The sequence below is a fragment of the Chionomys nivalis genome, chromosome 6 (genome assembly GCF_950005125.1).
Source record: "Chionomys nivalis chromosome 6, mChiNiv1.1, whole genome shotgun sequence".
In the NCBI taxonomy this organism is placed as follows: Eukaryota; Metazoa; Chordata; class Mammalia; order Rodentia; family Cricetidae; genus Chionomys; species Chionomys nivalis.
Genome location: NC_080091.1, coordinates 39,317,779 through 39,339,685, shown reverse-complemented (window position 1 = coordinate 39,339,685; position 21,907 = coordinate 39,317,779). Strand labels below are relative to the sequence as shown.

At 45.2% G+C, this 21,907-nt stretch overlaps 1 protein-coding gene across 4 annotated transcripts in view; it reads left to right on the top strand.

Moving 5' to 3' along the window:
• Positions 1-438: 438 nt before the first annotated feature.
• Positions 439-21,907, top strand: part of Fam53a (family with sequence similarity 53 member A) — a 33,812-nt gene continuing 12,343 nt past the window's right edge. Inside the window, exons 1-3 of one of the 4 annotated variants that reach the window (XM_057772212.1) lie at positions 909-952; positions 7,242-7,311; positions 17,379-17,613. In XM_057772212.1, coding sequence (XP_057628195.1) covers positions 17,536-17,613 — 78 coding nt within the window. In that variant the 5' untranslated portion in view covers positions 909-952; positions 7,242-7,311; positions 17,379-17,535. Of the gene's footprint in view, positions 953-7,241; positions 7,312-14,389; positions 14,409-17,378; positions 17,614-21,907 lie in introns of those variants that run through there. The other 3 variants (XM_057772213.1, XM_057772214.1, XM_057772211.1) reach the window with 3 other exon arrangements.

The following is a 21,907-nucleotide window of genomic DNA, read 5'->3' as shown; positions in this document are numbered from 1 at the left end:
GCTCCAAAACCACAGAGAAACCCTGTCTCGAAAAACCAAAAAAAAAAAAAAAAAAAAAAACAAAGCAAAGAAAGGTAGGGAAAGGAAGGCGGCCACAGCGAGCCTTCGAGTTACTGAGGGACTACTCGCAGCCTCACGTCGCTGCTGCCAGCCTTTGCCACCCCGCCAAGACCCGGAGGTCAATGTCATACCCTGTGCGCGCCGGCGCACGCAAGGGGGCGGTGCTCGTGCCGGGGGCGGGATCAGCGGCGGCGCACATTGCTCGCGGGAGGGAAGTAAGAGACATGGGGGGGCGGGAAGTCAGGAGGCCACGCCCACAACCAGCCGGGCGGCGGCGTCGCTCCGCCCCGCGGCGCGGCTGAGACTGCTGCTAGCGGCAGCGGCTTCCTTGCGCTGGTGCGCGAACGGGCTGCCGAGGGCTCGCGGCGGCGGTAGTGGCGCGGCGGCCAATGAGGACGGCCGGAGGGGGCGGGGCGTCGGCTGCGGTTTTGTTCCGAGGTGGCTGAGGCGCGTCGTCCCCATGCGCGGAGCGCAGCCTGCGCGGCTGGCGCCCCGCCTCACTCAGGGAGCCGGGCGCTCGCCGGCCTCGCGGAGAGTGCTCCCGGCCGTCGTCGTCCTGCGCACCGCCACAAAGTCCGGTCGCGGGGACGCCGTGTCCTTGTGCTGTCTATCAGTCCGGAGTCCCCGCACGTCTGCCGGCGCCGCGCAGCCGCACGTCGAGAGCCCGGTGCATCGCCGCTGCGCGTGGAACACCACCCCCTCGGGCCGGCAGGCGGCTCAGCGCCTTAAGGTCCCCGCGCGCCCCGGGCCCAGCGCGGTCCTCGTGTCCCGCGGCCGGACACCCCAAGGTCCCCGGGAACCCAGCTCTCCAAAGTCGTCGCGCGTCTCGGGACCCCTCCGAGCAGGCCAGGCCCCAAGCACTCCTGTTGTGCGCGCTCCTGCAGGCCGGGCGGTAAGGCCTGCCCGCTGCGCCTGGGGCGCGCTGCCACTTGTTGAATCACTTCTCGTGTCGATATTGAGACCTGTTGTCGCCATGCTGAGCCTGTGGGCCCTTGAGCCCACTGTTTCTGGGACTCAGTGATTGTTATTCTGTACTCAGGAAGCAGGAAGTTTGACGAGATAGGATGGTCCCTTAAGGGAATCAATCCTAAGAGCAGATACTTCCCAAGGACCCGTGGAAGGTGACTTGGAAGTGTATTCCGAAGGGAATGTAAGCCCATTTAAGACTTCCTGTGAGTGGAGGATGGAACGTGAGATGTACACAGTGTATGTTGCCGCTCCTTATTGGCTACTAACTTTGTAGGTTGGGTTTTATTTTCCCTTAGTTTTAAGTAGGGATCTGAAATACATCACTTCAACTTAAATTCACGGTTGAATTTTTTTGCACTTAAGAGTATTTCATTATTGGATATATCTTTAAGTATGAACTTAAACTTCCATAATTTATTTTTCTTTCTGGCGTTGAGACTTCAATCCCTGGGCCTGGCAAACCTATGCCTCCAGTTCATTACTTAGTGTATAATAATGTCTCGACTCTGAGAATTTTAAAGATGGATTAGTTTGACTTTAGAGGTTTTTTCTTTTGTTTTTGTTTTCTTCCCCCCGAGACAGGGTTTCTCTGTGTATCTCTGACTGTCCTGGATCTCACTCTGTAGACCAGGCTGGCCTTGAACTCAGCGATCCGCCTGCCTCTGCCTCCTGAGTGCTTGTGCCAGCTTAGTTTTTGCATTAAGAAATGTGACTGGTCCTGACTGGTCCTTCTTCAAATACATTTTGGTAACCTTGTGTTTCTGATGGAAGTGGGTCTTTAAAGAGAGGTTCAGTATCTCATTCAGAAGCCAGGAGTGAGGACGGTTTTCTTTTGAAATCCTGAATATTACTCAAGAGTGGAAATTGAAGTTGTCTAGAAATTGGACTTTCTTTCCACGGATTTGGCTAGCAGAGACCTGTATGTGGAAGTCCTTTCAGACTCTTTCCTGGGTCTGGCACCTAGTTCACTCCTTAACTCCTCTGTGAATATTGGACATAGCAAGCCTGGTCCCTTCCCATGGCTTGATTAATGATTCTGCTAAATGTCCCTGGAACTTAGATCTTGGTTCTGGAACTTTTCCTTCTTGTATAGGAGCTTGTGGCTTGGACTGGAGCCAACTAATTTACATGGCCTTTTAGTTTTTCTTCACTGAGGTTGAATTTGACAATCATTGTAGAGACAGTTTTAGTTGCTACTCTGAGACAGAGAAAACGCCAATTTTTTTTTTTAATTAAAACATCGATTTCATTTGTATAGGTGAGCATTTTTGCCTGATTGTGTGTCTGAATCACATGCATTCTTGGTGCCCTTGGAGGTGAGAAGAGGGTGTTGGTCCCAAGAAACCGGAGTTACTGGTGGTTGTGGGGACACTGTGTCGTTGTTAGGGATCTAACACAGGTCCTCTGCAAGAGCAGCCAGTGTTCTTAACCACTCAGTTATTTCCCTCCAGCCCAAACAATCCCCTCCCCCCCGACAGGGTTCCTCTGTGTAGCCCAGGCTGTGCTGTCCTGCCTCTGCCTTCTCCAGAGTGCTGGGATTAAAGGCGTGCACCGCCGGGCTTTTTTAAGTAGGCGTACTTCTAGCTGCAGAGATTCTGTGAATACACACGTGCCCTCAGGGACCAGGAATATCAAGGAGCTCCGGTCTGAGAGAAAGAACATGATGTTACTGGTAGAGACAAGACTCAAGAAATCCTTAGGTATTTTACCTTGGTGCTTTGGAAACAGTGGGGAAATTTTTCTTTTATTTAAGAAAAACTTTATTTTAGCTTTTGAGACAAGCTCTCAGTGTGTGACTCAGGCTAGCGGCCAGCTTGTGATCCTCCAGCCTCTATCTCCTGTGTGCTGGAATTACAGGCATGTATCAGTATATTTAGCTCAAAAACACTTTTTTTTTTTTTTTTTTGGTTTTTCGAGACAGGGTTTCTCTGTGGTTTTGGAGTCTGTCCTGGAACTAGCTCTTGTAGACCAGGCTGGTCTCGAACTCAAAGAGATCCGCCTGCCTCTGCCTCCCGAGTGCTGGGATTAAAGGCGTGCGCCACCACCGCCCGGCTCAAAAACACTTTTATGACATAATGAACACCTTTATTTTGTATGCTTACTTGAAAAATTAATAATAACGAAGCTCAGTGTGAGCTTAAAATTAGCAATAATGAAAGAAATTATATAAACTCCTGTATAGTCTACAATGACATTTCTCAAAGGAAGATTAACTTATATAGTAGAGTTCCAGGTACTTTAACTCCTTGAGGCCTTGCTAATGGGTAGTTAACCCTCCCCCTCCCCCCAAGACAGTGTTTCTCTGTGTCCCTGGCTGTCCCGGAACTCACTCTGTAGACCAGGCTGGCCTTAAACTCAGAGATCTGCCTGCCTCTGCCTCCTGAGTGCTGGGTTTAAAGGCGAGTACTAGAGTTAAAGGCCATCTGCCAGGGTGGTGGACTAATTCATTCTTATTTTTAAGGGTTGGGGTTGAGCTAGTGAGTAGGCTGTCAGGAGTCTCAATCTGCATGTTCCACCCAGCTGATCAGAGCTCACCTGATGCCTTTTATCTGCGAGGAAGAGCCCAGGTACTGTCTTCTTCCGTGTGGTGCTCTACAGCCTGGACTCACCAGTAGTTATCATTTCTGATGATTTCCTTTTTTAAATTTATGGTTCTTTTATTGGATTGCAAAGGTGACATTACCCAAGAATGGATTCTGTGTGCTTGAAAAAGTAGGTATGGTTGTGTCTGCCTATAATCTAATAGTTGAGAGGTTGAGTCTAGCCTGGGCTATATAAAGAGAATGACTAGAATCAAAAAGTACCTTTATTTCCTGGTGGAGGTGGCACAGGCCTTTAATTCCAGTATTCTGCAGGCAGGGGCTGGTGGATCTTTGCGAGTTCAAGGACAGCCTGGTCTACAGAGTGAGTTCCAGAACAGTCAGGGCTACATCTTTGTTTTTTCAAGACAGGGTTTCTTTGTTTCTTTGTAGTTTTGGAGCCTGTCCTGGAACTAGCTCTTGTAGACTAGGATGGCCTTGAATTCACAGAGAGCCACCTGCCTCTGTCTCCCAAGTACTGGGAATAAAGGTTTGCACCATCACCACCTGACTCAGGGACACATCTTTTGATGTCTCCTTTTAGAAAAAGATTTATCTATTTTATTTTTATATTCATGTGTGTTTTGCCTGCATGTATGTATGTGCATCACATATGTGCTTGGTGCCTGTGGAAGACAGAAGGGGAGGCTGGGTCCTCTGGAATTGGAGTTGTGGATGGTTGTGAGCCACCATCTGGGTGCTGGAAATTGAACTTCTTTGCTAGAGCAACAGATACTCTTTTAAGTGGTGAGCCATATCTCTAGCCCAGATGCCAAGCGTTTTGAGTTTTGACTAATGTGTAGTGATAGCATTTTCCATTTTAATGCTAAGCAGAGTGTTTCAGTACCCTAAGACTCTTTGCTCCAGTTCATCCCTCCCTCGCTCAGCCACTGATCAACACGTACCCTTTTTACTGTCTCTATAGTTTTGCCTTTTCGAGAATGTCATACACTTGGCATTCTTTTCATATTGGCTTCTTTCACTTAGAAATGAGGTGTAAGTTTCTTCCTTGTATTTCCTGGTTTGATACCTCACTTTTAAAAGGCTTATTTTTAATTACGTGTATTGTGTGTGTTTGATTATGTACAAATGTTGTAAGTCCAAGTGCTGGAGGAGTCCAGCAGAGGGTGTTGGATCACCTGGAGCTGGAATAGAGGTGGGTGTGAGCCATACAATGTGGGTGCTGGCAGCTGAACTTAGGTTATCTGCAAGATGTATACTGCATGCTGGCTAGTTTTGTGTCGGCTTCACCCAGTGAAAGAGAGACCCTCACTTGAGAAAATGCCTCTCCTAGATTGCTTATGGGCAATCCTGTTGGGCATTTTCTTGGTTGATGATTAATGTGAGCAGTGCAAGCAAGGCCGGATGTTGTGGAGCACGCCTTTAATCCCAGCACTGGGGAGGCAGAGGCAAGTGGATCTTTGTGAGTTTGAAGCCAGCCTGGTCTACAGAATGAGTTCCAGGACAGCCAATGATACACAGAGAAACCCTGTCTGGAAAAACCAAAAAGCAAACAAACAATCCCCCCCCCTAAAAAAAACCTCAAGCAAGTTTTCACCATATGAAGAGACAGAAAAAATGGATCTCTACACCAGAAAGGAGGTGAATGGAAGCCCTGGCAGACACCACACCTGTCATTGACATGTTCTTTGATTCCCTAGTCTTCAGAATGTGAGAAATAAGATTCTTTTTTTTTTTTTTTTTTTTTGAATAAATACTGTTTTATCGAGCTGGCTGGTGGAGGCGCTTGCCTTTAATCCCAGCACTTGGGGAGGCAGAGGCAGGAGGATCTTTGTGAGTTCGAGACCAGCCTGGTCTACAAGAGCTAGTTCCAGGACAGACTCCAAACAAAGCCACAGGGAAACCCTGTCTCGAAAAACCAAAAAAAATAAAATAAAATAAAAATAAAAATACTGTTTTATCTGTGTGAGTATTTTGCCTATGTTTATGTCTGTGAACCACATATATGTAGTCCCCAAGGAAGCAAGAGGAGGGTATCAGATCTCCTGAGACTAGAATTACAGATGATTGTGAGCTACCATATGGGTGCTGGAAGTCGAACCCAGGTCCTTCAGCAGAACAGCCAATGAGTTTCACTGCTGAGTCATTTCCCCAGGCCCCTATGGTCGTCGTCGTCTTTATTTCTTCTTTTCCTTCTTCTTAATTAATGACTTTATTTTAAAATTTTTATTAGATTTATTAATTTTATGTGAGTGTTTTGCCTGATTCTATGTATATGCACCATGTGTGTGCCCAGTGTCCGTGGAGGTCAGATCTGGAACTGGAGTTAGGGATGGTTGTGAGCCACCATGTTGGTACTGGGAATGGAACCTGGGTCCTTTGCAAGAGCTGCAAGTGCTCCTAACCACTGAGCCATCTCTCCAAACCCCATCCTGACCCTATGATATTCTTATGGACTAGGAAAATTAGAATTGCTTTGCCTGTATAGATTGAATTAGGACAAGTTAGCATTTTGCATGAACGTGGGCTACTTCATTGCTTTGTGTTTCTCTGATTTGTTTCATCAGAGTTTTGAAGTTTTCCTCATAGATGTAGATCATAGCCTGTTGGATATATGTCAGTAATTTGTGGAATGCTTGTATAAATGACATTGGGTTTTTAATTTGCTTCCACTTGTTCATTGCTAGCATATGGGAAAACGAATTTTTTTTCCTGTTTTTGAAACTGGGTCTCATTGTGTAACCCTGGTGGTCCTGGAACTTGTTTTGTAGACCAGACTCTCGTTGAATTTGGTAATCTGCTTGTCTCTGCTGGGATTAAAGATGTGTACCACCATGCTCAGCTGAGATTGCCTTTTCTGTGTTAATTCCAACAGTCTTAACTGTAATGGCTTATCTTTCCAGAGTTACTTTGTTAATTCTTTCAGATTTTCTACATAGATGATTGTGTAGTTTTATTCTTTCCCAAGCTATCAGCCTTTTTTTTTTTTTCAAGACAGGCTTTCCCTCTGTGTAGCCCTGGCTGTCCTGGAACTCCCTCTGTGGACCAGGCTGGCCTAGAACTCACAGAAATCCACCTGCCTCTACCTTCTGAGTATTGGGAAAGCATGTGCCACCACCACCTGTCTTTTTATTTTCCTTTCTTTCTTTTTTTGTTTTTTGTTTTTCGAGACAGGGTTTCTCTGTAGCTTTGGAGCCTGTCCTGGAACTCACTCTTGTAGATCAGGCTGGCCTCGAACTCACAGAGATTCACCTGCCTCTGCCTCCCGAGTGCTGGGATTAAAGGCGAGTGCTACCACTGCCTGGCCTTCCTTTATTTCTTTTAAGGACTTGTATTATGTTATTAAGAAATGATTATGAGGGGGCATTTGCTTTAGTCTCAGTGCTTTGAGTTTCTTGCTGTTAATTAGAAAAGTTAGCTTTTTTTTTTCTTTTTCTTTCTATTTTTGTTAGTTTGTTTTTTTGTTAGGCAGAGTCTCATTTGTATCAGGGTCTCACTATGTATTTTTGATTGGTCTAGAAGTCACTCTGTAGACCAGGATGATCTGTTTCTACCTCCCAAGTGCTGGAATTAAAGGCATGTACCACCATGTCTGTTTTTTAAAATTATTTTTAAGTATTTACTTTTGTGTGTGTGCCCCTACTTGTCTATATGTGCACCATGGGCATACAGGTACTCTCAGAGGCCAGAAGAGGATATTGGATCCCCTGGAACTGAAATTACAAATTATGAGCTGTCTGATGTGAGTACTGGGAACTGAACCCAAGTCTTCTGCAAGAGCAATGTGTGTTCTTAACCACTGAGTCTTCACTTCAGATCTGGGAGCTGTTTTTCTTTGTTGTTCCTTGTTTGTTTTCAAGACAGGGTTTCTCTGGCTGTCCTGGATCTCATTCTGGAGATTATGCTGGCCTCGAACTCACAGAGCTCCCACCTGCCTTTGCCTCCCTAGTACTGGAATTAAAGGTGCGTACTACCACTGCTTGACCAGCTCTTGCTGGCCAGCTGTTTTTTTCTTTTTCTTTTTTAAATATTTATTTATTTGTTATGTATACAATATTTTGTCTGTGTGTATGCCTGTAGGCCGGAAGAGGGCACAAGACCCCATCGCAGATGGTTGTGAGCCACCATGTGGTTGCGGGAATTGAACTCAGGACCTTTGGAAGAGCAGGCAATGCTCTTAACCTCTGAGCCATCTCTCCAGTCCTTCTTTTTTTTTTTTGGAAGATATTTATCAAGTTGAGGAATTTTTTCTCATGGCGTATTTTGCTGTTCTAAAAACATTTGACACTAGTGTTTTTAAAAAATCTTTTAAAAATTTTTCTATTCTCATACTATAGCAATTGACATGAAAGTTTTATGTGACCTTTCCACCAGCAAACAAGTCTTCAGTAGACCAGTTGGTTACTCCCTAATCCAATTAATTTCTGACACTGTCTACTATGTGGAGGCTGCACCAGCCCCTTCAGGTTGAGGGATCCTTCCGCAGGACTGCCCCTACCTCTCAGACTGTTGTAGTCTGTGTCTGGAGCTTCTCACTGACTAGCTATAAACTGAGATTCTCATACCTTTCTCTTCAAACATGATTAATCTGTTAGAAGTTTTCACAACAGTTAGGACACACTGCACTTACACCCCACAGGGATGCAAAAGAACAGCCAGGTAAAGATACTCAAAGTCAGGTCTGGAAGAGTCCTGAATGCATGACCTTTCACCCCTGGGGAGGGTGTGCCCTACTCCTGGCATGTGGATGAAAGAGGAGGCCATGTTTTCACATAGTGCAATGGAGAAAGGAGACTGTGTTCTCATGTGGCAGAAGGAAAAGAGAAGGTCGTGCTCTTAATATGATGGAAGGAGGGAGGGACCCATGCTTAAATATTAAAAAAAAAAAAAAAAAAGAAAGGGAAGTAGGAAGGAAGGACAAAGTCATGTCATCATGTGCTAGAGTGGAAGGACAAGACTGTCCTGGTGGGAAGGAGGGAAGACTGTTCTCACAGGTTAGGTGGGAGAAGAGGCTGGGGGAACTGTAGAGGAGCTTCAGTCCTCACGTGGTAGGTTTGTGCTGTTTCCTCAGGTACTGGAAAGCTAAAGGGTGAGCTGCAGAAGCAAGCCTCTTTTATTCATCAAGGAAGAGTCCTCAGGATGTAGTAACATGAAAGGCCTGAGATATGTTACAAACAATAACAACCTTTCCCTTTTTTTCCTCCTGGTTCTGGGGGGTGGAACCCAAATCCTTGTGCATGCTAGACAGGCGCCATGCCAACTGAACTATCTAGCTCATCTTCTGTTCCTGTTGTGCGTGTGTGTGCGTGTGTTTCTCACAGATAGGTTATTTCTTGCATTTTATCAAATGCTTTTTGGCATCTTTTGATCCCAAAATAGAATTTTATTCTTTTTTAGCCTGTCAGTGTGATGGGGTGCATGAATTGACTTTTACGTCTGTGCAGTTTTGAACTAAACATCCTACTGTCCAAATCAACTAATTAAGGTTTTTAATACTATCAAGATGTTGATTTGTTATGTCAGGGAGGTTTTGTCTTTTCCTCATATTGTTTTGAAAAGGCTTTTTTTTTAAAAAAAAACAAAACTGGTACCAACTTTGTGGAACCCAAACAAGGCTTTGTCCCAGGCTTTTCAGAATCAGCATGACATCTGTGTGTGACCTTTTAAAAGAAGGTGATGTCTAAACAAGGCTATTCCAGTCTCTCTGGGAATCAGTATGATATCTAGATGTAACATTTTAAAAGAGCGATTGAGCCCCAGCTGATCAGTGACTACCAAAGAAAGACAGTCTGCATTGGTAGTCACACTGGTTTCACTTGCGGGACCTCAGTAGCACGTAGGGTGCTAGCCTTTCATTCTTGTAATAGGAGCGGCGGCGGGGCTGCGTCCCGCCACCCGGCTAGCTTTACCCGAAATAATTACACGGAAACTGTATTCTTTTAAACACTGCTTGGCCCGTTAGTTTTAACCTCTTATTGGCTAGCTCTTACATATTGATCTAACCCATTACTAATATTCTGTGTAGTACCACGAGCTGGCTTACCAGGAAAGATCTTAACCTGCATCTGTCTGGAGTGGGAGAATCATGGAGACTCACTGACTCAGCTTCTTTTTCCCAGCATTCTGTTCTGTTTACTCCACCCACTGTGGGCTCCGACAACCCACCTAAGGGTTGGCCTATCAAATGGGCCTACGCAGTTTCTTTATTAATTAACCAATGAAAGCAACAGATAGAAAGATGACCCTCCTCCATCACGTTCTCCCTTGTTTCCTGCAGGTGTGGTCACTGCTCCAGGAGGGGAGCAGGGCATTTGGCTCCATTCTTTGTATTAACTGTCGTTGTTTGGGCTACCATGGCAGCATAACAAATTACCTCCACAATTGGTGGCAGGAAATGGTAATGATAATTGTTGTCCATGGTTGCTGGGGTGTGGAATTCTACATCAGCTCAATGGGGCAGCCCATGTGTAGAGTCTCAGGCAGGTTCATCAGGTAGGTATGACTCGCATACACACAAGGACTCCCTAGGCCACTGTCCACATGTCTCCTGACATGGTGCCTTTGATGTATGGTGTTTTTGTTTTTTTTTTTTTTTTTTTTTTTTTGGTTTTTCGAGATAGAGTTTCTCTGTGTAACAGCTCTGGCCATCCTGAAACTCACTTTGTAGACCAGGCTGGCCTGAACTCGCAGAGTTGCCTGTCTCTGCTTCCTGAGTGCTGGGATTAAAGGGTGTGTCATCACTGCCCTGCTTGTGGTATATTTCTAAAAAGTCTGGCAGATGGAGTACCCTTTCACTTTAGTCTGTACTGCTTAGCTTCTGTCCACTGTGTCCAAGGAGGTAACTAGACATGGCTTTGAGAGGAGTGTAGGAATCTTAGGCGTGTTCTAAAGCCTCTGCTCATGACTTGACAGTTACGAACTGATGTGCATCAGATTATTATTTTCCAAGTGCTCTACATTAAAGGGGTGTGTGGGGGGGTATGTGTAGGTGTAGGAGTCAATTCTCTACCATTTCAGTTCTGGGGAATCAAACTCAGGTCATCAGGCTTGGAGGCAAGCCTTTTACTCACTGAACCATCTTGCTGGACTTTCTGCATTTCAGCTTTAAAGATTTATTTTTATATGTGAAAGCATTTTTTTGTTTTGTTTTTTTGAGACAGTTTCTCTATGTTGCTTTGGAGCCAGTCCTGGAACTAGCTCTTGTAGACCAGGATGACCTCGAACTCACAGAGATCCACCTGCCTCTGCCTCCTGAGTGCTGGGATTAAAGGAGTGCGCCACCACTGCCTGGCTTATGTGAAAACATTTTGTCTGCATATTTGTATGAGTACCACCTGCGTGTTTAGTTCCCTGCAGAGACCAGAAGAGGGCATTGGGTCTCCTGAACTGGTTTGCTGATAGTTGTGACTTGCCATGCAGGTGGTGGAACTAGAACCCAGGTCCTTTGGAAGATCAACAATTGCTATTAACTGCTGAGCCACCTCTCCAGTCTCCCTCCCCCCCCCCCGTGTGTAATTTTTTTTGTCTGTTGCTCATACCAGTTTCAGTCATTAGACTTGATACTTTTCCTGTTTCAGCCGCTTGAGTACCTGAGGTGTGTGCCATTGTACCTAGCTTTCAGCTGCTTTTTAAAGAGAAAACTAAATAAAAAGGAAACAGAAACCTGGCATTTTGTGCCAGTGTCTTAGCTGCCTGTTGCTTCTTGACTTTGTGATGACCTTGGTTTAGCAGAACTAACTGGTAGGTTCCTCTGTTCTCTCCAGTTAGAACTACCTTCAGGCTACAGTGCTTTTGTCTGTGTAGTGGGAGCAACATGGGCTTAGATAATTCTCTGTTGGCCAGGTTTTGTTCTTTAGGCTCCTTTCATTGTTCAGCAAGCTCTTTAAGCAGGACTTGGAAGCTTTTCTTCCCATGAAATATGTTAGGAGCCAGAATGGAGGAGGTGGAGTAGCTTATCAAGCTTAGATTTGAATTTAGTGTCAAGGTCTGTGTTGGCCAGTTACCTGCTTTAGGTCTATTGCTCAAAAGTGACTTTCTCCACTGCCCATGCTATTTCCAGGCTCTTCTGAAGCCTGGGTGTTCACACAAATCCCACTGTGCTGCAAATCCTTATTAAGTTGTACGTCAGGCAGCCTGACTGTGGTGGGCACTCCTGGACTGCTTTTGTGTAGTACCTGTTCAGGGTGTGCCACTCTTGGGTTGCTGGCATGACCACAGTGTGGGATGGAGAGGAAGAAGACCTTGGTGAGGTCTTTTTGCTCTGTGTCCTGGAGCCATGGAAGGGTGACTGAGGAACCTGGAGCACTGGCATCGCCTGCTGAGGCCAGGTCTGGGGATGCCACGCGGTCGGAGGACTGCTTTAGGCCTGGAAGGTGTGGCTGAGTAGGGAGGAACAGCTGGGTGTTCACCCAAGCTACTGGCTTAATTGCAAAACAGTTCTGGTTGCCTGCATTGTAGAGAGTTGACTCTAGCCTGTCCTTTGTGGCATCTTTACTCCATGTGGAGCTGACGTTCAGGAGAGGGGGAAGTGGGACTGGCTATACTTCCCCAAGTGCCTGCTGAGCTTGCAGTCCTTTCTCGGCTCCCATCAGACTACCTGTCCCTGGTGTCCTGGGCAGGGCTAGTCAGTTCTGTCCTTTGAGCCAGGTTTCTCTGATTAGGCTGTGTCTTCCCCTATGTCCACCTTGATATGAGTCTTGGCCTTCATCCTGCTCTCCTCTTACTCAGCTGTTAGTCTTGTAGTCTTGTTGAGCACCAGAGTCATCCTTCAGAGAGGCTTCTCTGCCCCTCTAAATAGGCCTCTTGAGCTATGTCTCATTTTGTGCATTCAAGTTTCTGTAAGGGGAGATTCACTTGGCGTTGTGGGTTGAAATCGCTCAAAGCTGTATTCAAGCTGTAACCCCAAGATCTGTGAAGTGACCTTATCTGGAAATTGAGTCTTTGTGGGAAAGACTTTTTTTTAGCACCTGGCTAGTCTGTTTCCCCCACTTGGGAACTTTGTTTTGTAGTGCTGGGGATGGAGCCTCAAGCATCTAGGGACAGGTGTTACCACTGAGCCACACCCTAATCCCATGAGCGGCTTTTGAGTTGCCTATCTTGTGAATTGTACATACATGCCTCCTTCAGCCCAGTTTCCAGCAGGCTCTTTATACTATGTTCTAAACATCTGTGATTATGACAAGGGTGACAGTTCCATACTTACTTAGCCATTACCCTATTTAGCAGCAATGCAGACCCTCCCAGCATCCACACTTTTCCTCACACAGAATGCTGATAAAATTTGGAAAATAATGCCAGTAATGTGTTGTTATCTAACAGCAATTAATCAAACTTTGGATGTTGTCTCTTTGAGGATCAGTATCGCATTTGATCCTCTTTTGCTTGGATGGGGACTTGCTCTGCTTTTCCATAACCTAGCAGTTATTTTTAAAAAATTTAAAGGGGGTGCTGGAGAGATGGCTCAGAGGTTGGTTGGGAGCAATGACTGCTCTTCCAGAGGTCCTGAGTTCAATTTCCAGCAACCACATGATGGCTCACAACTATCCTTAATGAGATATGGTGTCCTCTTCTGGTGTAAATACTGTGTACATAAAAAAATAAATAAATCTAAAATTTTGGGGGGGGATTTTATTTTTGGTTCGTCTGTAAGTGCTTTGCCTGCATGTATCTGTGTGCCATGTGCATGCATTGTTTGTGGAGGCCAAAAGAGAGCTTCAGATCCTCGGTTACAGATGGTTGTGAGCTGCCATTTAAGTGCTAGTGGTAGTGAAAAGCCACCAGAGTCGTTAAGGGTTCTCCAGAATTTATTTAGGTATAGAATAGGGGTAAACACTCACTGAACAGAATACCGCTGCTGATCCGGCTGCCTTCATCCAGCCGTTTTGTCCAGGGGTAAAGGGCAAGCTGCCTACTCTGCTCTGACCACCCAAGAGAACGTGGGAACAAGAGAGGGTAAGACCCTCTCCCTAAGTTTATAAATTGTCATGTGTGCCGACAAGACCACGACCTAGGATTAGTGATTCCCAAAATCCATTGACTAAAGGGATTGAAATCTCACAACAGCTAGGAATTGAATCTAGGTCCTTTGGAAGAGCAGCCAGTGCTTTTAACTGCTGAGACATCTTTCCAGTCCAACTTATTACTTCTAAAGGATCTGTCAGTTACTTTGTTGATGACCTCACCTGGTTCCTCAGACATTTTCTCCTGTTTAAATTGAGGTTCAGGTTGGGCAGTCATGGGGCACTCCTTTAATCCCAGTACTCAGGAAGCAGAGGCAGATGGATCTCTGTGAGTTCAAGGCCAGCCTGGTCTATGGAGCAAGTTCCAGGACAGCCAGGGGTACATAGAGAAACACTGTCTCAGGGAAAAAAAAGTTGAGGTTTTGTGTTTTTGTGCGGAGTCCCACAGCGGGTTGTGATCTTCAGGAGTCTTGTGCGTCTGTCTGTCCTGTCACTAACTGGTCACTTTGATCCTGATCAGGCTAGTTTTCATTATTTTTCTTTGTAATTAGGTGTCTTGTGGGAAGATATTGGAGACTCAAATATTCCATTTACTTTTGAATGTGGTTGGCATTTAGAGATGATCCTTGCTGGAAACTGTTATATAGGATATGGTAAAATAGGGTTTTAATTTTCTGTTGTTCTGTCCCTGTTGATAGTTGTCACTATGCTATAAGGAAGGACTTTCACTTTTGTTGACTGTTTTTCTCAGATATTGACTCATTCATGTGGATTTGGGACTCCTACTTCATGTGGATTGGATTGTTCCTGTGGTCCTGTGCCTATTCTATTAGGAATCTTTCATCCTCTTTGGAATCATACATTGCTTCCTAAACTCCAGGTGCTCCAGCTTTAAAATTAGTGGTTTCTCTAATGACTGTGTGGCTTATTTTAAAATCTAAAATCCTAGTGTTTTGTTAAATTTTTTAAAGTTGTATTGTACCTCTGTGGCCTTTATAGGTTGATGTGTGTGCTTTGTGATGAGGTTACCACAAGGTGTGATATCTGGAGGGACGGCCCAGCAAGAGCACTTCCAGAGGTCCTGAGTTCAATTCCCAGCAACCACATGGTGGCTCACAACCATCTGGAATGAGATCTGGTGCCCTCTTCTGGTGTGCAGGCACACGTGCAGGCAAAACTGTATACATAATAAATAGATAAATCTTGGAAAATTAAATAAAAAGTCACAAGGTGTGTGAGACCCCTGTGGTGGCACATGGGCCAGGAATGACTCCTTGTCATCACGCTCTTTGATGGAAGACCCTGCAAAGCTCAGGTTGGGGGGAGGCTTTCAGTTTAGATGAGCAGCGAGACCAGGCTGTCCATGACTCTGTGTCCCTGCTGGCACTGCCAAGTAGGCTGGCCCTATTCTAGCTGCTACCCCTTCCTGATATAAGTTGGAGATGGTGGTCACCCTGCTAGGGCTGAGTATATCAAGTGCTGTGCCTTTAGGCGTGTGGATGGGATTTCAGGCCAGACAAACTAAACAGGGATGGTATGTGAGTGGTGCGGTATGTCTGTGGCTGAGAACAGCACCCATGTGTTGATGGCACCTTTTAGTGAAATGACCTCACAGATATGCATGGACTGGGCAACGTGCTTTCTGCATCCGCTAGTGGAAACTCATGCCAGGCTCTAGGCTAGCCAGTGTGTGCTCAGTGTGGAGTTGGTGACGTTGTCGTGTTCCCCATGCTTGCTACATGCTGACCTTTCCCTGTTCAGTTCCATGTTAGCTTTTGAGCCTCATATTTCAAAGTCACAGGGGAAGTGTTTGTTGCTTTTGTTGACAGCCTATGCATATATTTTCAAGAATGAAAAGTGGGTGTTTGATCTTATTTGAGGTCTTTCTAGTATCTGTAGAAATGTTGATATGATTTCTTTTTCATTCTGTCACTTTATTCTGTTGACAAGTCCTCTGCTTGGGTGCATATTGTTTGCTAGCATGAGCCCTTCCTTCCTTGTGGCTCATACCCTCTGCTCTTGAGACAAACACTCCCAAGGTTGCTCTCCTTTGAGTGCCTTACTGGGTGGCCTGTGTTGCAGGGTGTTTTGTTGGTTGTGGATACATACTGCAGAGACCCTGATTCAGCTTCTAGCAGCTTTGTTCTGTTTTTCCTTCATTCTTCTTTCGAGTACCATGCTTGACCCCTTCTGTTGCTGGACAGTGTCTTGTCAAGGGCACTGAGTGCAAGGCTGATTATCTAGGTGTTTCACCTTCATCTTTTTTTTGTTTTTGTTTTGTTTTGTTTAGTTTTTTTTTGACTCTTTGGGGAGGGGGGGCTACCACACAGCTCTCAAATAAATACATATAGAGGCTTATTCTTTCTTGTGAATACCTAGCCTTAGCTTGGCTTATTTCTAACCAGCTTTTCTTAAATTATTCCCTCTACCTTTTACCTCTGGGCTTTCACCTTTCTCTATTTTTTTTTTTTTTTTTTTTTTTTTTTTTTGGTTTTTTCGAGACAGGGTTTCTCTGTGGCTTTGGAGCCTGTCCTGGAACTAGCTCTTGTAGACCAGGCTGGTCTCGAACTCACAGAGATCCGCCTGCCTCTGCCTCCCGAGTGCTGGGATTAAAGGCGTGCGCCACCACCGCCCGGCACCTTTCTCTATTTCTGTATTTCTTTCTTTCTTACTCTGTTGCTGGTTGTGTAACTGGGTGGCTGGCCCCTCGAGTCCTCCTCTCTTCCTCCTTTTCTCATTCCTCAATCCCCTCCTAGATTTCTCCTCCTATTTATTCTCTGCTGCCAGCCCTGCCTATTCTTTCTCCTGCCTTGCTATTGGCTGTTCAGCTTTTTACTACACCAGTCAGAGATGTTTTAGACAGGCAAAGTAATGCAGCTTCACAGTGTTAAACAAATGCACCATGAAAGAATGCAGCACATCTTTGCATCATTAAACAGGTGTTCCACAGCACAAACAAATGTAACACATCTTAATAGTCCGCAACAGTGCTGAGAAACCCAGCTTCAAAGGCTGGAGTTGGGGGCAGTGTGGCCATCTATAAGAGCTAGCAGGCCCAGGGCTGGAGAGATGGCTCAGAGGTTAAGAGCATTGCCTGCTCTTCCAAAGGTCCTGAGTTCAATTCCCAGAAACCACATGGTTTACTCACAGCCATCTGTAATGGGGTCTGGTGCCCTCTTCTGGCCTGCAGGCATTCACACAGACAGAATATATATTGTATACATAATAAATAAATAAATAAATAAATAAATAAATAAATAAATAAATATTTTTTAAAAAAGGAGCTAGCAGGCCTCTGGTATGGGCCCCAGTAGCTTGCTGCTGGTGTTCTCACTGGGTGTGGCTGCCATTGTCTCTTCTCAGGCATTCATTGCACTTTGGGGACATAGGCTTTCTTGCTGCTTCAGGAGAAGCCTTGGTCTTCATCTAGATCAACGGTTTTCAACCTTCCTAATGCTGCGACCTTTTAATACAGTTCCTCATGCTGTGGTAAATTATTTTCATTGCTACTTCATAACTGTAATTTTGCTGTTATAAATCATAATGTAAATATCTTTGTTTCCTGATATTCTTAAGCAGCCCTGTGAAATGGTTGCTCCACGCTCCCTCCAAGCATTTGTGACCCAAAGGTTGAGAACTGCTAGATGTTCTAGATGTTACAAGAAAGTTACTGGAGATTAAAGGATGTTACTAGAGGTTCTAGGAAGGAACATGCTTGGTGGTTTTGGAATTGGGGAAGGTATTTTCCAGAGGGATATTAGGAACATTTTGTGTACACAGGATGTCGTATGTAACAGAAATATGGATGGAAGCATTCTACATATGGTCATGTGGCAATTTCTCTTTACAGAGACACAGCCCTGATGAGTCCATGGAAATGGGTCAGCAAAGTTAAGTCAGAGCTATAACCCTGAGTTTTAGCTCAGACCTGATGACTTGAGCCTGCTGATGTCCAGTGTTCTGGAAATTCAGTGCCCATAGATGTGGACCAAGGAAGAACCCCGGCCATGGTCACTCTTATCACAGAGAAGCTGCAGAACCAGAGTTTGGATGACCTTACCCGAAGGGCCCGTGAGGCTGGCCCGGTGAGTTAGCTTGGGGGTCAGAGTGGGCACAGCCCACTGTGTGGAGACATAGACATGGAGATAGTACACTTAGGGTGGAGACAGAGCTGAGTGGGGGCGTTGGACAGAAGCCAGTTCTGTCTAATTATCACCACAAACAAATCAACTTCCAATGCAAAGCTGACCAACACAGATTTCTGTGGCCTGCTTACCAGATCTGCCAGGGTAAGTGATCCTGTGGTCCTGCTGCCCCTTTCCAGGGATATCTTAGATTTATCAACTCAGATTTGTTCATCTGCTTTAGCTTAGTAGGTGGGTCTCTTTTTATTTTTTTTAACCATGAAGTCATTTATTTTATTAATTTATAATTAATTTATTGAGGGTTTTTTTCTTTTTCTTTCTTTTTTTTTTTTTTTCAGAGACAGGTTTTCACTGTGTACCCATAGCTGGCCTGGAACTAGCTGTGTAGACCAGGCTGGCCTCAACTCAATCCACCTGCTTCTGCCTCCTGAGTGCTGGGATTATGAGTGTATACTGTCATATCTGGTGGTTACTTATTTTTAATGTTTTATGTTTGTAACTACTTATTACATGACTCCACATGCACTTTAATGTTTTGTCTTTGGTTTTCAGTGCCATGAAACTTGACACTAACACAGATACACTCTAAATACAGCTAGGGATTCCAGAAGCACAAAACAAAGAAAGTACGCAAACAGCTGTTGCGTTCTTTCCTTCAGGTCTCGTATGATGATGATGTCCGTGTTGGGCCATGTTCATGCCCAGACTGTAGGCACGAGTCTTTCTAAACTTGGATGCCTAAAGGATGTTTTTTCTTCCTAGTGAACATGGAAAAGCAGATTCACCTAGTCAAGGCATTCTAAACATAATTAACAATTTTCTTTCCTTTTTTTTTTTTTTTTTTTTCCAAAACAGGGTAACTTTGTGTAGCCTTGACTTTCCTAGAACTAGCTGTGTAGACCAGGCTGGTCTTGAACTCACAGAGATCCGCCTGCCTCTGCCTCTTAAGTGCTGGGATTAAAGGCGTGCGCCACCACCCATTGGCAATTTTCTAATAACAAAACTGAATATCAGTTTTAAAAGTAAAATTTTAAATAATTAAATGTTAATAAAGCTAAAAGTCATTAAGCATTCAGTACCTCCATTGCTATAATTGTGGTACTAGTCTGGGTTGTTTGTGCTGCCTGCTTGACCCTCCATGTGCTGGGTGGGGACAACTTGTGGTAGCCACAGTTCTGGCTCTTGGGCCACAAGACTGATGCAGCTTTTTGAGCTCAAGGTCAGCAGAACTAGAGGAGAATGCAAGGAACCTCCCCTAGTCTTAGGGCTCTGTTGTTGGGACACATGCTGATGTTTGCCACTATGGACTCTGTCATTATGGGCTCACAATGTGTGCCTGATCCTGCACCTTTGGTCCTCCTCTAAAGCCAGAGTCCTTCAGTACTCCTCTGATTCAGCAGGACTGAGTCCTCCCATCTCTGCGATCTGTATTCATTTTATTTGGTCATATTATGTACCCTCTTCCTGACGCACACCCAGTTTTTCTTACTTTGCCTTTCATGCTTGAAGGATAGTGAATAGTCTGGCTGTTGCAGAAAGACCTGGAAAAATGTGTGGTTGTATCTGAATGACTGCTGCCTCAAGGGTGGAGAGGCATAGATGGTTTGTGACCATAGGTGGAGGATTGGTGAAGGCAGTGGTCTAATGTATTGCTGGGCTGCCAGAGCAACAGTGAGTATCTGGGATATGAGTTGGAATGTACATTGAAGATGGGAGTTTTTTGTTGGCTGTGAAAGTAGTTTTGGGTGCAACAAGGACAGGGCAATTGACAAGTAGTTGGGCCCAGCTGTCACATGTATTTGGACTTAGAGTATTCTCAGACAGCAGGGGACACTGGAACCTGAATTTCACATATGCATTTCAGTTGTGCATTGAGGCTTCTGATGCAGAGCTGGGAAAGTGTTTACTTACCTCCTGAGAGGCAGGGAGATAAGGAACCGGTGTAGCTGGAGAAAGTGGGCAATGACCTGGGCAATAAGTGCTTTCTGGGATGAGGGCTTGGTGGCAATGGAGATACTATACTGGTTGGTTTTTGTCAACTTGGCACAAGCCTGGTCATCTTAATTGAGAAAATAAGGTTAGGCATTTTCTTTTTTTTTTTTTTTTTTTTTTTTTTTTGGTTTTTCGAGACAGGGTTTCTCTGTGGTTTTGGAGCCTGTCCTGGCACTAGCTCTTGTAGACCAGGCTGGTCTCGAACTCACAGAGATCTACCTGCCTCTGCCTCCCAAGTGCTGGGATTAAAGGCGTGCGCCACCACCGCCCGACTTTAGGCATTTTCTTGACTAATGGTTGATGGTAAGGGCACAGCTCAGTAAGGATAGTAGCACCCCGGGTAGTATAAGAAAGCAGGCTGAACAAGCTGTGCAGAGCAAGTCAGTAAGCAGCATTCCTCCATACCGTCTGCTTTAGTTTCTGCCTTCTGGTTCATACCCTGATTGAATTCTTGCCTTGGCTTCTCTAAGTGGACTATGACTAGGGATATGTAAGCCAAATAAACCCTTTCCTCCCCAAGTTGCTTTTAGTCATGGCATTTTATCACAACAGTAGAAAACTAAGACATATGCCTTGGTCCTAGGATTTGACTCTTAGGTGCCAAGGGCTTGAAGCAGAAGGGCTGTGATTCATATCGGAGTAGCTATGGGAAGAGGATAATGAGGTCAACAGAAGCAGAGAAGGCCAGCCAAGACCACCAACATTAGCTTGGTCCAGGATAGATGCAGTAGAGCTAGAGTAAAAGGCTAGGAGCTAGCTGTCGGGAAGAGGAGAGAGGAAAGTGTGATGTGACTGAGCTGGAAGCAAGAAGCATGGAAGGTTTATCGTGTCACTGGTTTAGATGGTATAACATGGGCGGTTGGTGCCCCTAGCCATGTCCATCTGGGCAGGGCCAGGCTTGAATTGGCCCAGTGGGAGCCTGCTATTTCAGCAAATCTACTTTCTTGAGTATCTCTCAAGGAGGCCCAGAAGCTGCCATGTCTCAAGGTCCTGGGATGTGGTATGATACAGAGACTGATCTCTACAAATGGGTGTGATCAGTGTTAGACCCACTGTCTTGAGTGTCTGCACTCATGTCCTTGGGTTCTTCACCTTCTCATCCCATCTCTCATAGATCCCTGTAGATGCCTTCTGTGAAGAGTCTGGCTATGCTGCACCAGTCCTTGAATGTGCACTGAAAAAACATCTGGTTAGGTACAGGCCCACAGCTCCTCCCAGGAACCATTTCTGTTGGCTGAGAAAGGCCTGTCCTTCCTGGAGTGTATTAGGTTATTCTGCTGGGTGCATTCCTGTGCATCCTGGGGATGCAGGCCCAGGGAAGGTGGGCTGTGAAAACAGATCAGGTACTTGCTCTCAACAAGTGGTTGGACTGGCTGGCTAGTGGAGTGGCTACCTGGAAGGAAACCATTGTGCTGGCCCACGACTGTGGTCTTTTGCAGCTATTCGAAAGGTGTGGGCAGCCCACTAATGCACAGTGGCATGAGAGTTTTCACCATTTGCAGTATCTCTAAAGCAGCCTTCTCTGTCCATCTTAGTTTGAGGCTGTCCAGTGCCCACAGAGTCCAGGTTGGTCATGTGTTCACCACCCCCATTCAGCTATGCTCGGGGAAACATGATCCACTGCAGAGGAAGACCTGTCTATCTCTAGACAGGCACCTGTTGTCAAAGGGTAACTTTTTGAGTCATAAACCCAACTTTTAACTTCTTTTATTTTTGTTTTTTTCCTTTCTTTTTCTTTTTTTTTGAGAATAGAGTTTTACTTAGCCCACCTGACCCTGAATATGTTATATACCCAAACTCCTGATCCTTCTTTTTCTATCTCTATGCTATTCCCAACTGCTGAATTACAGGCATATACCACTACACTTGTCTTGCTTATTGATTGGTTGATTGACTAGACAAGGGTCTTGCTAAGTAGCTCAAACTAATCTGAAGTTTGGAGTATTCCTCTTGCCTTGACCTCCCTGACTGCTGAGATTATAAGTATGTGCTAACACCTGTTTTCTCTTTATGTGAAACAGCAGTAGTTCTCCAAGACTTCTGGTACAGCTGCTATGGCATTTCCTGCTAATCTTTGAAACTGTCAATGCCTTATCTGCCTTCCTGGAGGGTTTTTTTTTCTGCTCTCTGGATCCTTCTCAGGACTGGGACCATCAAGCTAGGGCTTGGATACTATATTTGGACTGTCATGACCAGTAAAGGGTTCATGGGTCTTGACTCAAGTCTTTTTTTTTCTTCATTT